Here is a 16,072-nt window from a genome sequence, read left to right on the forward strand (position 1 = left end):
GGTGAGTGAGTTAGAGAATGTCCACTAGATGGCAACATCGGTCCATTGCTACAGTCTCATTCAGGCCCATGCTGAGGCAAAGGCTCGCAACACAATCACTCTGTAAATTGTGCAGGAAATTGATAATTCATGTTGTAATCAATGTGCTATACAAACAAAATTGATCGCAAGCTGTGTGGCAAATTCTATTTGGTCATTTGGTATCAGTCAGTAATATCTCACTCGAGGGCATCTCGGGAGATGTGTCGAAACATAATGCATGATGTTAAAAATAGTCTCCACAGGGTACACTTTACGATTTTAGCAGAACTAGAGGGTGCAGGGAGCAGGGGCATATGCTAAGCCCTAATGAGTCTTTGCTACAGGCTCCGAGTTTTAATAGACAGCAGCTGTGGACGTGGCTAGCTAGGATCTGTGGTGATCAGTTTCTGTCACGGCTGTGTTATTCATTAAGTGTGATCATCTCTGCTGTAGGTCAGCATGTTCACACTTCCTGCCTTAAATCAGACATAGGACAGTGTAGGGTCCACGAGAGAGAGAGAGAGAGAGAGAGAGAGAGATAGAGAGAGAGAGAGAGAGAGAGAGAAAAAGAAAGACAGACAGAGAGAGAGAGATAAAGAGACAGAGAAAGAGGGAGATAAAGAGACAGAGAGACAGTGATAAAGAGACAGAGAGACAGTGATAAAGAGACAGAGAGAGAGAGAGAGAGATAAAGAGACAGAGAGGACAGAGCTGCGTGAATGTGGCCTGTATGCAAAAGGAAGATGTATCATTAAATTCCATTTTGTGGGAATGAGGCTGAGGCTTGGATTGGTTGGCTCTCACAGCTGCCCTAGAAGTAGAATTCCAGCCACAGTCATGGTTTTCCAAAAATATGTGTTACCAAGGAGACCCAAACCCACAAAGTCCAAAAAGCTGAATGATACATTTGGTTTCTAGTTAGGTGTACATATTTAATGTTTTCCTAACAAGATTTGTACTCTAGAGTTGACTTTGGTTGTTTTTGGAATTCAGAGACAAAAAAGGTCCAAGAAATGACGTTACCTCTATTCCAGTATTGCGCTCAAGACGTGGTGGTTCATCATTTACAGGGATAATGGTGACACCAAAAGTGATGGGGAAGCTTCTTCTGGTGTTCTCAAAGTCAGATGCAGTGAGAGTAAAGCTGTCTTCTGTGGTCTCTGTGCTGTCATGCAGGTAGTAGACAACCTTCCTCTTCACCTTAAGTTGACAAGACAAAAACAAATTAAAGAAAGTTAGGTTGAACTGTTATTATAAGACATCACATGTTCCAGCTGTCAGTCACATATGATACAGGGTCTGTGGCTGATACATTCCGCTCGCAGAGACACAATGCGCGTTGTGTGCTATATGTTCTATAATATAAAATACTCATTAAGTGAGCCACACTTTTGTTTACGATGCCCTAATGACTAGCAAAGGGAGTTCAACATCATACCCAGGGCAATTTAAAAAAGAACATTCACAATAAGCTCTGTGGTATGGGGGGGGGGGTAAAGTTTTATTGATTAAAGGTGTTATGTCAGCGGTCATCAGCAATGACATGAGGACGAACAAACGACACTTCTATCCTTACTCTGTGATTTATCACATTTAATTTAGTGTGCCTCTTGCTTGAGTGATATTGCCCGAGGTCATGTGCACAGATGAGGAGAGCAGTCAGCAGGCCCCAACACTCTCACAGTGCAGAATTAATTGGCTCCAGATGAGTGTAACCAGACTCAGAGAAAAGCATAGCACCTCTGATTGTAGAATAGCAGCTCACAATCTGATCAGGAATAAAAATAAATATTCTAACATAAATTCAGCTTGTGAGCTTGATAACATTATGAAAGATGTTAGGGTACATGAAATGGAAGATGTTAAGCTATGTTTCAAAAGCTTGTTTCTTACAAAAGTAATAATACGTTTAAACACTTTGTAGATCATTCATAACAACTATGACTATGTAGATATGTATAATCAAATAAAAAGTGTTAGCACTTTCAAGTTTAGGCTGTTAAGGGTTCGTTAATAGCCATAATTGTTACGGTCTGCATCTATAACATGGCAAAATATGATGCCATGAAATACTTGACCCTTATCGAATACTCAACCCTTAACACCCTGTTGATGATGGATGAATGGATGATGGCTATAAATAAATATGGTCCTACTATCTTTCCCTGATGAACAACAAAGCAAAGTGAGCAAAAAGCAGTCTGTGAGACTGTGAACCACCCAGTTCTACAGTATGTTTGTCCAACAGCGTCTTAAATGCAGTGCGAACGCACAAAGTGTGCATTTCCTGCATCGCACTTCTACTGTAGAGGGTAATTAGCCTGACTCCAGCTTACTGAGCTCCACTGCAGCCCCTCATTGCACGAGAACAGTCTGGCTGCATGAAAGGGAACCCCACTTCCACATGAGTTGAGAGTGGGGAAAAGCTGAGAGAGATGTCCGATAATGAGCGCGCTACATCCGTCTTTAATTTCGGGAACAATTACACTCTCATTCCAGTGCTGTGCGTGCCCACAGTCTGCAGCTTTATGCGTCAATGTGGAAGTAATTTAGGGAACTGCTGTGCTTTGTCCCCTTGTACTGTAGTCTACGTCTGGTTGCATAACCTGCAGAAATACACAGAGCACTGAAAGTTCCCGCTTCGCACATCGGAGCAAGTCTTATTCATAACTCGAGAGATGATGATATGTCCAGAGTCTCCGTATAACATCTGAATTGGTTCCTATCCCTGATTTTTTTCCCTGCCTTGACTAATCAGATTTAGCTGAATCATGGCTCTAGCATGTGGGTTCTATTAGTTCAAATGAAGCTCACAGTGATTCCTTTGAGAGAATGCGTCTGGCGTTGCGCGGGAAGGCCGTGTGCACATGCGTTATTATAGAAATATATGGCCCAGTTTATTTTGGCTCCAGGCGGACGAGGAGCACTGTCAGATTTTCCACCGTGCGGCCGAGAGGGAGGACAGGAGAGGAGAAGAGGGCAGGACTACATGATCAAGTCCACGCTGGAGTGACTAACAACCTCCACTAGGCTCTAGTGCACACAGTGCCTCATGACGCTTTTCCACCAGTGCACACTTTGTACCCTTTTCATTCTTTCCAGGCTCCTCACTGACTTCTGAAACCACAGCAGTAGTAAATATGGTCATGTATTATATGCCTTCTATGTTCTGAGCACATTTTCCAGCAAGATATGACTCAGAACCAGGGGTATACTGTAGATGACTATATGATGAGTTTGTTACAGATGCTACCTTTTTCCACATTTTTTCCCAGAAAAGGGAAAAGGGATGGAAAAGACTGCTTGGTATTACATGGGACTTGTAATTATGTATATGAATGGTATTTTTTTGCTTGTGTGTCCTTAAATTACAGCCAGGGTGGAGATGGAATATGTTTTATTTTAGGCTATAACGTACACTATCTGTCAAGTCCTTTCAAACTGAATTTTGAGCTAATTTTGAAAAAAAAGGAGGGTGACAGTAGACAGTAGACAATAGAGGAAGAGATTTCAGTAACTACTGGACTTACCTCATCCCAAGTAAAGGAGGACAGCTCAAAATCATCCCCCTCCAGGTAACGAATGTCTCCGTGCTCAGGAGGTTCCTCCACTATGAAGTCAATATTGTTCATCCGGTAGAAGGCATGCGATATGTTCAGCAGCTCCTGGGACAGTGCAACAGCCCCACCTTCCCTTACAGTGAAGTTGAAGGTTTGAACTGGGATGAGCCGTGGGACGATGTTGACGTGCACCTCCAAGTCCTCCACTGAGGTGAAGCCATTGCTGACATCAACGCTGAAGACATCAGTCCCCTGAACTGGGGTGGACACGTAGAGGATGTGACCCTTATTAAGATCCTCCTGGGTGAAGGCTTGGATGTAATCCAGCACTGGGGATGCTGTGCTCTCTGAGTCCTTGTTCATCTTCACTACGTGTCCCAGTTGTGGGTATTGTTTAATGGTGAACACCATTTCAGTTGGCAGGATGTCAGGTTGTTCTACCTGTAGGGAGTAAAGCAATGTATTCAGGTGATGTCACTTCCTCATTCTGTCTATAAACATTCTGAGTGTACAGTGCATCCACCTGAAAGTGCACTATTCGTGAGACATCTCCCTGCTGAAAAAAACAGTCTGACCAGCTTAAGGTGGTTTGCTGGTTGAGCAGCTTTTTAACTAGCTTGTTTGACCAACCACCCTTGTGTGACCAGCTAGATGAGCAAAAGTCTTGCAAAAACATACCTTCAACTGGTTTACCCAGCTTACGATATGGTTCAGCTGTTTTTGCTTGTCGTACCACCTCAAGCTGGTCATTGCAGCTAGTGTTGCTGGTCTTACATTGCTGGTTTAACTGGCCATGCCAGCAGTTGGTCATTCTAGCATGGCCATCTTACACCAACAATGTCAAGCTTGGCAGGCTGGTCACCAGCATGGCCATGTTACACCAACTGTATACCACATGACAGGCTGGTCACACACCAGCATGACCAGCTTCCTCAGATGGTCATGCCAGCATGTTCACCTGGTGGCCCAACCAGCTACACCAGCAAAGAGCTGGAAGAAAACCAGCAAAGACCAGCTAAAACTATTTAAAACTAGCTACCAGCATAAGCATAGCAAAACAACATAGCTGTTTTTTTGTCATAGCAGCTTGAGTCATCAGCATTTTCGTACACTATAGACCCTTTCAAGAGAGTTCCATTATCAGCATCATAGTTGGCCCCACAAGACTTCCTTTTTAACATTCCATATGTTATCTTAATGCAGAGGAAGTAGATTGGGGTCCAAATAGAACGTTCAAGCATTGTTTTTGTTTTTATTGTTGAAAGGGTCTATACATGTTTAGGTATTCTTGCCGACATTAGAGCTCCCTCTAGAGTCGTGATGTATTTATATTTTACTCTGCCGTTGTAAATAGCAAACTTCTCGTGACTTATCCCCGTGTACACAATGCAAATGCTTTTCTTGTGGATCTCCAAAGAGTTGTATCTACTGACAAGGTAATGTTTCACGATTCTCGCGAGATTTAGTGGGGTGCCACTTTTGGAAGTTGCATGGCTGGTTTTCTCAGTAGGGACTGGCTACAGTACGTCTATGCTGTGTATAGCTATGCTAGGTGAACGATTTGCCTGTTACAAGTTTGTTTACCATCCAATTGGCTTTGCAAAGGTGTGTGTGTGTGTGGATGGGTAGGGGGCAGGGGATCATGTAAACAGCTCTCTCAATGCGTTAGTCCATTTTGACATTGTGAGTAACCATTGATTGCTCTCTTTAGATGAGGTGCTGTATTGCCACAAAATGAGAAATATTATGTGAGTGACTAGTCAGTTGGAGGTAAGTCATCGTAGAGTATCACACTGGTAAATACTTGAAAGTAAGTAAGTATATGTTTAAAGCAGGATTGCACAATTATGGTGCACAGCAGGTCTAATGTGTTTACTACCCTGTGATCCATCTAAGGATTGTGAAGCTGTGATATGTCTTTTTGATCTAGTGGCATGATGTAATTTTTTTTGTCAATGAAAGCGACTATCAGGGCTTCATTCAGATATGTGTCAGTTCTTAATCCCCTCAGTTAAAATGTGTCTTTGTTTATATAGTCTTCTTTGATTAATAAAAGACAATGGTAGGCAGAGAGATGCATGAAATGACATCTCAAACGAACTTTGAACATATGATGATAAAGGGCTTTGTTTCAAAGATCCTGTCCTTTGGCTAAACACAGTGTTTTTCACATTTTGCAGACTATAGTCTGTAACAAATTAATTTAAGACACACATTGCAGAAAAACACATTATTGCTGTTTTCATGTGTGGAGTTAATTAGTGTTTGATTTGAAAAAAAAACATAGGAACACACCCATGACACTTCAGTGGTCTAAAATAGGCCCTTCCCAGCACAGACAGTGTATTGCCATTCAGCATTCATCATGATGTTTTAGGATTTGTCAATGAGTGGAGTGCACGCACATCTACAAAGTTTAAACAGGTGCTGGGTATAAGGCTTAGCCGACAATTACCCGCACACTGTTCTATAAGCTCCCAGAGTGATTTATTAACAACGATACCCGCACACGTTACCGTATACTGAAAAATAAAAGGATACCCGCACACTGTTCTATAAGCTCCCAAAGTGATTTATTAACAACGATACCTGTTCACGTTACCGTAGCAACGTTTCGACCAGAGGTGACGAAGACTCTTTTTATTTTTCAGTTTTAGGATTTGTGTCATTGAAAAAAATATTTTCATGTAAAATATATGAAAATGCAACAAGAAATTTTACCTTCAAATGATCTTGGTCTATTACTGTATGTTCTCCCTCATATGAGACGATCCTCTGATTATTGATCACTTTTGGTTCAGACAAGTAGCCTTGTTTGAATATTTTGATCCTGAATATTCCATCTTCGGAATGTTCTTTACATCTAACTGTGAAGCTAAAAGAGTCTTTTGACTTTAGACTGTAGTCATGGTGTTCATATGACACCACACCCTTCTTCAGATCCTTTTGTGTGAATTGCGAGGCCTCAATTCCACTGACGATGATCCTCCCATCACTTGGTGGCACTGTCACCTCGTATATGATTTCACTGCCATCTTGGATGTCCACATTAGTGTCGGCACTAAGCAAAGTAGTGTTAAGTGTTTTTGTACTGCCGTGATCCATGACTGCGATGCTGTTGTTCACCACCTGAAGGTACGGATCCCCAGCTTGAATTTCAAGCAAGGCTGTCGTCTTGTGCAAACCGTCAGATATCCGAAGTTGGAACCTCTCATGGTCTGCCCCGTGATGAACAAAGAGGACTTTGTGGTCCCTCAGGTCAGCTTGAGTGAAACGGTACAGGGCCTGGGAGGGATCTGCAGCAGAGACTATGTTGCCGGACAAAATTCCCACACGTGCGTACACCAGCTGAGTATCGTTGAAGTCCGAATCGCTGTCGCCAAACAGGATGTCATCTGTGGTCAACAACCTCTGTCCGTTCCGCACCACATTGAAGGTCTTGTCAATGACGCGTTGTGGCACATGATCATTTTTCGACTGGATTGATATTCTAAAAGTACCACCCAAAGACTCCACTCTGTCAGTGCTCACACTGCCCTCTGTCTGCTCATATGCCTGGAAGGTGAAGTAATCATCTCCTGTTTCTGATCCATCATGTTTGTAAATGAGCCTGTTGAGGAGCAGGTCTTCATTACTGAACACTGTCACTGCGCCTTCAAACCTTGGCTGATCTGGGGGAGACTCTCGAAAGATGTAACCATGCTGTGGGCTTTGCAAAATTTTGTACACATAGTCTGGTGAGTTCGGTGTCTCAATCCAGAGATATTCTTTATTTAAGATGTTTTCCCCTCCCTCAAGGATGGTAAGCCGCTCATTAGTTAAAACTGGAGTGTTCGAGTCGGCCAGAATTTTAATTGGGAATGTGTACATGGGAGAATACTGATTGTCTGCTAACACTTTAAACTGAAATTGGTCCTGCGCATCGACCACTCTTTGGACTTTGGGGCTGTAGCTTATGTGAGCACTTGACAGTTCTTGCTGAGTAAATGTATCACCCTCCCCAAGTTCTCTGCCTTGTGACTGTAGAGTCCCCAGGATTGGAGGCTTCACAAGAATATATTGTATTGAATCTGGTTCCAAGGATGTTCCTGTCACTGTTGCCTGAAGTTCTGCTTGTGAAATAACTCTCTGCTGCCCTGCCTCAACCTCCAGTGGAGCCATGTTTTCCACCTTCACTTTAGCAGGTGTGATCTTGATTAGAAAGCTGTTGTCTGTCAGTGACTGTTGTCCAAGATGGACATTAAATTGAACATACTCAGCCACTGTGTCCTCCTGATCACTTGTGTCTGTGCTGACGTACCTTAAACGGTTTTGTTCCAAATCTGACTGTCGGAAATATGTCACCTTCCTTGGCACATCACCAGCTGTGGTTAACTGCAGCTCACCATATCTCAGTGGCTGAGTGATATTGTATAAAACATCTCCATTCCTGGGAGTGACAAAAACAGCCAATTGTTGTATACCAATGGTAGAATGACCACCTTGGGATATAAGAAGGCCTGTGTTGGTCACAAGTTTGATTTGTGGTTGTGTCACAGATAGCTTAAATGTGGTGGGTTCACTAGAAGACTGACCATCTGATACCATTAATTTCAGTCCTGCCCCACTCCCTCCTTTATGTACATAAGAAATGAGTCCATCCTTTAGCTGTCGACAGGTAAACTGACTGATGCTCTCTCCAGGGTGCTGGACGTTCTCTAGATATCCCTCTGGTGTATTTGACTCGGACATCACACGAACAACCAAGTCATCACAACGAGTATCTGAATCAACAATCTTTATGAGGTTGGGGCTCAATCGGGTGCGTCCGTTTTCAGTGATAGCGATGTCTCCACCACTCAGCTGGGGCATGTCATTGACGGGGAGGATTTCCACTGGAAGGACATACTGCCAAGCGGTTTTTAGGCAGTCTGGAAGGTAGCCACTGCTATGGGCTACCACTTCCAGCTGAATCTGGTCACCGTACTTCTCATTTCCGTCATGAAGATACTTAATCTTCTTACTGGCCACATCCAGGAGAGTAAATTTTTTTGTCCGTCTGCTATTGATGTTCATATCCACTAATCCGTACCATGGATCATTTTGAAGAGTGAAAATAATCTGAGATTGCCGAATGCCAGCTGCAGCTATGTCAAAGGTTGGGTGTAGATTGTTAATGTCTAGGTAGGCTTCACCTCCTTCAGGGACAAGTAAAGCTGTGACATCAAGAAGCTTTGTGACATTTTGGAAGACTTCTGGCATGTCATTAGTTGGGTAACAATGTCTATCCTCAGGAATTACATCAACATATCGAATTCGTACTGGGGCAGTGGTTGTGGGTGTCTCAAACTCATCATAACTTGAGTAATCATAGTCCTCCCCCTCACACTTGACATGCACATCTTTAGTGACCAATGCATCTTGAAGGCTTTTGTCTTTTTCATTCACTTTAATTTCTCCCATACATCCAATGAATGATTCTGACGTGACTTCTTCTTCCATCCGTGACAGGTAGTTTGCCTCTCTAAATACATCTTTCATCTTGCCTGGAATTCCTCCTAAATACAGATTGCCAATCAAGTCCAATGTCTCTGTCCCACCAATGGTAAGAGAGACAGACTGACTGTCCACATTCATTTCAAACTTGTCAGAGTCAACCGTAACCTTGATTCTGTGCCACTGATCGTCATCCAACTGAACCTTCAGATTGTCAAGTGCCAGAATGCCATTGCCTAAGTCCACCACCCCTTTCAAATACCCGCCCACCACTCCAAGAGCTATGAAGTCTGACTCTCGTCCGGGATGAAAGATCAAGAGAGCGTCTTCAATCGTGGTCTTCATCAACAGTTCAAGAGTGTGAATGGCACTGCTAGTCCTGACCCACGTGGGTAGGGAGACGAAAGAGTCAGGGCTGATGAAGCTTATAGCCTCCCCATCGGCAGCTTCAAACTCATCACTGCAGATCTCTTTTGTGTCTTGACAGTCTGTGGTTTCTGAGGCAAGTATATCAAACTGATGGGACTCAAACTTGACATCAGTAATGCAGCCTCGGAATGGAGGGACAGCGTGGTTGAGATATGACACATCCAAGTCGTCTTTGCCTCCGAGGAAAACACCAACATCGATGTTAAGGTCATCTTCACCTTCCGGTACATCAGTGTCAGTGGTAAACAGGTCATCAACTGCCATTGTGAATTTGGATTCTTTCAGCGAGATGGATACATGGTGGTCCAAAAGATTGTTTAGCTGAAGACCCTGTGATGTTGAAAGGACTATCTCTCCAGCTCCCATATTCATTCTTGCCTGCAAACAAACAAAAAAAGATATTAGATATTTTACATTGTGTGTGTGTGTGTGTGTGTGATATAAAAGTTACACTGGCACATCTATCTTCATTGTGTAAAGCCATTTACACTAATTTAGTTACAGGAATGAAACACAGAGACTTTTAAAGAGGAGCTGCAACTCATGATTTCTCAATGACATTCAAAAATGTCTCTGGAATAGCTTTCAGATTAATTAAGTCTGACCACATTTTAATATGTATCATAAGACAATGTTTTTCTTCATAGCTTTGCCATGATGCACTCATGGTCTTACATTTTAAAAAGAAATGTAGCTCACAATATTCCACTGTTTTTGTCAAAATATGAATTAATGCAATTTCTTGTTTATTTTACTGGGATAATACCTAATCTCTTTAAACTGAACATGGGTGTCTTGTTTCAGTGAAGTGGAGAAAGAGTTTTATTTCATAACATTACATTCAAGTTTTCCTCTTGATCGATCAGAGAATTGTTAATAACTGATTGTTTTTATTAAGGAATAGCATCCTGACCTGTAATTTGCCATTGTAGAGTTCTATAGAGAGGTAATCCTCAACACCTGCAGCAATAAGAAGAAGACCACTTCGTTTTCCGGTCTTAAAATGTAGTGAGAGGTGGAAGTTGGAGAGGTCTTGGATGGCATGTATCCTACAGAAACTGTCTCCAAAATAGGATGCTGTAGGGAACAGAAAACAGAGCAAAATCTTGTCATTTGGTGCATTTCATCGTTGCATTCACACACAAACCTAACAGTAATATTACACCATGGAAATGTGTCTACTTTGTCTTGATGAGCTGTGATACGTATGACCTAACATGCACTTGGATACTTCCAGCTGGACCAGCTGTTGCCTGTGCGAAAAAGAAAAGAGGCCAGAGAGATCTTCTGAATAGACCCGTATGTCTCTCACCAAGACGTTAGTCATTGTCCCATGAGACATTCACTGCTCCAAGTCCAAATTGGGGTTTCCCAAGCTTTGCACATTTGATCACCTGTCCGGTTTTGTTAAGCGATGTAGAATAAACCGGAAGTCTATGATTTCCCATATTCTTTCAAATTTAACTGGAGGACCTCCAAGGCAGTGGTTTCCAGAGGCTGAGCCAAGAGACATATCTCCTAAGAGCTTGTTTCACAAACACCCACTCTCACTTTGGATCAAAGGTCACATGTAGAAAAAACTTGCTGGAAGGACTCTGAACAAGCATGCTAGTTAATAGACAAACGGCCGGCAATGCAGCATTTTCCCAATATGGTTCCTGAAGGTTGTAGAAACAGTGCTATGGTGAACATAAACAACCAGCTCTAACCATAATATCTCTGCGGGACTATTTGTTTAAGTGCTACACATCTGCACTGGTGAATGTTTCAACTCTTGTGCAGCTATCAAACTAAAATGGGACCGGTGAAATGTTATGTTTGGGCTGTGTTATATCACAGTGCATACATGGACAGCTATATTTAATTGGCCAGTGGTCATTTGAATATGAGATTTCCACAAACATTTCCATAACATATAGTGTGCAACACCTAATGTCTTGTGTTACTAAATCTAAGTGCATTTAGGGAGGAATGTGTAAATGTAACACTGTATCATCGCAGAGTTAAGCAATATGACAACAGCCAGATGAAGATATCAAGTAAGCCATTTTTCCTCCGCTTTGTGTCCATCCATTGTCATACAGCGTATGCTTGCCTTGAAATAGCAGACCGGAATAGAGCCATACAGCGTATGCTTGCCTTGAAATAGCAGACCGGAACAGAGCACAAGGTGGAAGCGGAAGTTGAATTCTTAGTGTCTTATGTCATGCCACTACTGTAAATGATGTTAGCTCTTGTTGAGACAGTTATACACATAATTTCTAAATGGTCTGTTGACCACAGCACTAACTTATGTTAGTCACGATTCATTGCACGTCACAAAGTAGCACAGACTGTATAATGCACAGTTTGTGGTGGTGGTTATTTTTGTATTGTTTTATATTGGTGCATAAGATTGTGCAATCAGGGCTGAAACAAAGAATGGCAGTACTGTATGGCCATAAACAAACACTAGTGTGGAAGTGGAAGGCGGGACAGGAGCCAATGAAACAGGAGTTTGTGAGCCGGAAAAGGGGGGGGGGGGGGGTAAGAGAGTCAATTGAATTGACAAAAAAAAGAAATCACAATCAGCTTTATGATCCTCTAGGCTCAGTTTTTCTTGGACGACTCTCTGAGAAAATTAGGATAAAATATGTGACTCCAAACTGGAGCCAAATCATTCAGCCCCCCAGTCTTTGCGGTTGGTGTAGAAAGCTAGCCACAGCTGGTGAGGAGGGGGAGGGGCTCTGTAACAACCGATGCTTTGCAGTGGCCATTCACAGGAGAATAGGTGACCAGACATGGTCCCCATTATCTGCCCCAGACGTCTACGAAGGAGACTTGTAGTGAACAGCGATGTCATCCGCGCAGCAGTGCGTGTATGTACTGTGCTGAAACAGCTGTTTTGTATTAAGGGCTGACAAACATCCAATCCAAGCTTGGCTATATGGTTCTGGAACCTAAACACTCATGCTGTGACAGTCAAGGGTTTACCTTTGTTTGAACTGATTGATAACACTGGCCTCCCCATCTGTGCTCGATGGCACAAGTGCAAAAAGTCACTGCGGGCCCGAGTGAAAAGTACTATGTGACATGCCATAACTTGTGAGTTACTGCTGTAGAGGGCCTCAGAGGACCCAGTAAAGGTCCAGGTTGTGCGGTGCAATGTCTGTGCTGGTGGCCATTTCTCTGGGAAACCATGTGAGTGAAATGAATGCAACAGCACTCTCTGTCTCCACTGAAAGGCTGCTAACCACACCCTAGTGAACACTGGCTTATTGTGAGTGTGACGTCCTTGGCACTTTAGAAAACGATGGATACCATGTTATGACTGGTCTGTGTTGCACTTATGATGTTTTAAGGCACTAGAAACCCATGAATGAATCTCCCCATTGTCAGTTAAGCCGCCTCTCTTCCTTCTTTCCTGCTCCCTACCCTTTGCTTTTTGTTTCTCAGACCGTCTGGAAAACACATGAGGATGCAGGAGCGGTACCATCAACAGGAAGCTGCAAAAGACTCCAGTATCCAGAGTATGCAGGCTTTATAGTAGTACTGCCCCCCTTTGCCTACTAAGGACTTGCTGGTCTTGAAAAAGAGTATTAAATAAGTATATGTAGTCTTTTAGAATGACCTTGAAGATGGCACTTTATTTCAGCTAGGCGTGCACTCTAAAATCCAATAGATTATGAAGGCAACATTAAAAGGATGTTCCAGTTCTTTCTCTTAAGGCCTGGTCAATAGTTCAAGAGTTCAAGTAAAATAGTGTAGAAAAAGGCTGCAATTATTCAAATAATTTAGATGTGGCAATGCCATCTTGTCAACAGCACAAAGATGAGTTGAAAAGAAAAAAACATGTTTATTCAAAGAATTTGATTATTCAAATCAAAACTTATGTTCCATCACTGACAGAAAACAGTTCCCTAACAAAACAGTCTCCATGGAAACTGTGACTGACCATTGATTTTTACAAACAAACCAGCTTTGATTGTGGCTCCAGTAAACTTGTCTATATTTATAGTGGTAATACTGGTCTTTTTTGAGGCACTTGCCAATGCCAGTACACCACAAGGAGGACTGGATATAATTTTTCAAAGCATGTAATGATGTGGAGTTGGTGTCTCTTTTTATAGATATGACGTCAAATGGGTACATGATTGTGCCTGTCCAACAAGGTTCCACCATTTGCACTATAACCAAATCTGCATTTCCTATATCATTGAATGTATTTTCATAGGACGCTGAAAATAGCTGGTACTAATTTCACAGTCATTTTCACACCTGCTCTAAAAGAGTATGTTGTTGTGCGGTCACATGTGGTCGACGAGTAGAAAGAACATACAGCACTGGCTTTGTCTTCCTACTGCACTGTTTCTTCATTTGGGGCCATTAGGAGCCATTATGGCTATTATGTGGCATAATGTCATCCACAACATACAGTGGAGGTTCCCACATGATGACCCAAGTGTTGGCAGTCAGGAGGAGCTACACTCCCGTACACATTGCCTCTAAATCTGATAATAGTAACAAATCCCCCTATTTAGAGCCACTCTCCGCAGTAAGGACATGGTACAATGCCAGCGTGCCATAGCTTGGGTGTTTTATAGAGCCCTGCGCTCTCTTTTGTGATCCCACCAGGGACATTTACTACCATCTTGGAGCCAGACCTCTGTAGAACTGCAACACTGAGAGGAGAAACAAAACATCGTTCTTCTTGCCTTTCAAATTTACATACACCCTATCCCTCAGAGATTTGTGAAAGGAGTAAAGACAGTGAGAGAGAGAAAGAGAGAGAGAGAGAATAAAACATAAATATGGCTCCAGTATAAATTACATTGCATCTGGCCACCCCTCAGCTAATAATTAAATCTTTTCAGCTCTTTCATAAAAACGGACTCTGGGACATTGGTAAGGAAATGTCTTGCTGGAAACAATCCTGACTTTCCATATGTGGGAGAAGCAAAGTACACCAGAGAGAGTTCAGCTGTGCAAAAAAACACTCAGAGGAGACAAAGGAAAATTTGGAGACCTCTATTCCAGAAAGAAGAAGCCTCTGTTGTCTGTGATTGATTCATGCTGTACCAACGTACCATTCCAAATGAGAAAAGGGTTATAATATTTGGAGTCAGATTTTATGTTGTGCTGGAATGTGTTTGTGTGAGACATTGGGCATTAGCAACACATTCCAGACAGAAGCCGTTGCCTCTCTCTTGCTGTTCTTGTGCTCTTTTTCATCAAACGATTAAATGTCAGTCTTTGCCTCTGAACAGGAAACGGCGCAGGTCTGAGAGGTGAGAGGTGAGGAGCAAGCAGAGATAAAAAAAAACTGGGGCTCCCATATGGAAGACTAATCACAAAGCCCCCTTTTGTACTGCATCAGCTATTTCCCCAGTCCTGCATGCTGTAGCCCACTATTGTTGCCAGTTCAAATATCAGTTGTTGGCACGTCCTGAACTTCATGTTGGATTTGCTATGGCTCATATCAGACTGGGAGAGCATGGGACCCATTTAGTGGCCCTATGTGATCCTACGTGTTGACTCTGAACTTGACTCTGATTCGCTGCTGCGCTTTCCATGATGTTGAGTAAGAGGACAACACGATTCAGGTTCATCATACCTCAAAGAAAGGCCAATAGCCAGCAACATGCATGTGCTGGTTGTATGGTTTCATTCACCTCTTGATATTGTAGGAAAAACAGAAACCTCAACAGGGCTATTGTATAAGCCCAAAAGCTATGTGTACTTTATGACCAGGCAGTACAAAGAACATCTCTGTCAGGCATGGCAAACTACGGAAGCCGTCAACTGCCAAGGTCCCAGAGGGTGGGTCTGTTTAAATAATTCCCCCCCAGTGACATCAGAAGAACCTGCTCCCCCTAACTCCAGGTTTTCCTCATTTTTAAAACTATTACACTAAACTATTGTAGAGAGCGGAGACAAGTAGATATCTGTGTTATTATTATTATTATCTTCCCTTATAAATCCATATGAAGACAACATATCACATTGCCTTTGATCTTATCCTTGTCTTAAGGGAGAATGAAAAGAAAAGTCCAGCGCTGACGGAGTCCAGGGGTCGTGAGATTGGATTTCCTTAAAGGCTCCAGACCTCAGGACACACATTCTCCATGACTAAACATTCAGATATAGTTAAACTTGAAGATAAATGCCACTAACAACAGTAAGTGAGCAGCCACATTTAATTGAAAACATCTGCTTACTAACCATCTATGCCACATGAATGACGTGATTTTTTTTTTCGTAAACAGGACAATGCAAAGCTTTTTCCCCTTTAGTTTTTTTATTTCCCCAGTTGCTGGTGATTGGTCCGATAAATATCAGTTGGATGTTATGCTTTCAATGGGGTGGAAAGTACTCAGTGAGAAAGAGAACGCGTTCCATTAATCAGTTCATGAATAGCAACATCTGGACAATTGGCCTCAGCGCCGATATGTTCCCCTGGACTAAGTTGGTGTGACTGTGGGCAGGCCAAAAGGCAGTAGGACACAAGGCCCTATTCTCTGCAACACCCTTGCTACAGCGCATGAGTGTGTGCAAAGACCAGTGGCAATAGAGTGAGAGTGCAAGAGGCCCCATAGCCAACTGGGCTC

At 42.6% G+C, this 16,072-nt stretch overlaps 1 protein-coding gene across 1 annotated transcript in view; it reads right to left on the reverse strand.

The window, feature by feature from the left end:
- Positions 1–16,072, reverse strand: part of cspg4 (chondroitin sulfate proteoglycan 4) — a 39,555-nt gene that overhangs the window by 7,456 nt on the left and 16,027 nt on the right. The window contains exons 2-5 of the mRNA XM_042110850.1: positions 10,399–10,562; positions 6,303–9,863; positions 3,552–4,022; positions 1,045–1,221 (exon numbers count right to left, since the gene is read on the reverse strand). Of these exons, the coding sequence (XP_041966784.1) occupies positions 1,045–1,221; positions 3,552–4,022; positions 6,303–9,857 (4,203 nt within the window). The 5' untranslated portion in view covers positions 9,858–9,863; positions 10,399–10,562. The remainder of the gene's footprint in view (positions 1–1,044; positions 1,222–3,551; positions 4,023–6,302; positions 9,864–10,398; positions 10,563–16,072) is intronic.

The sequence above is a fragment of the Alosa sapidissima genome, chromosome 11 (genome assembly GCF_018492685.1).
Source record: "Alosa sapidissima isolate fAloSap1 chromosome 11, fAloSap1.pri, whole genome shotgun sequence".
Taxonomy (NCBI): Eukaryota; Metazoa; Chordata; class Actinopteri; order Clupeiformes; family Clupeidae; genus Alosa; species Alosa sapidissima.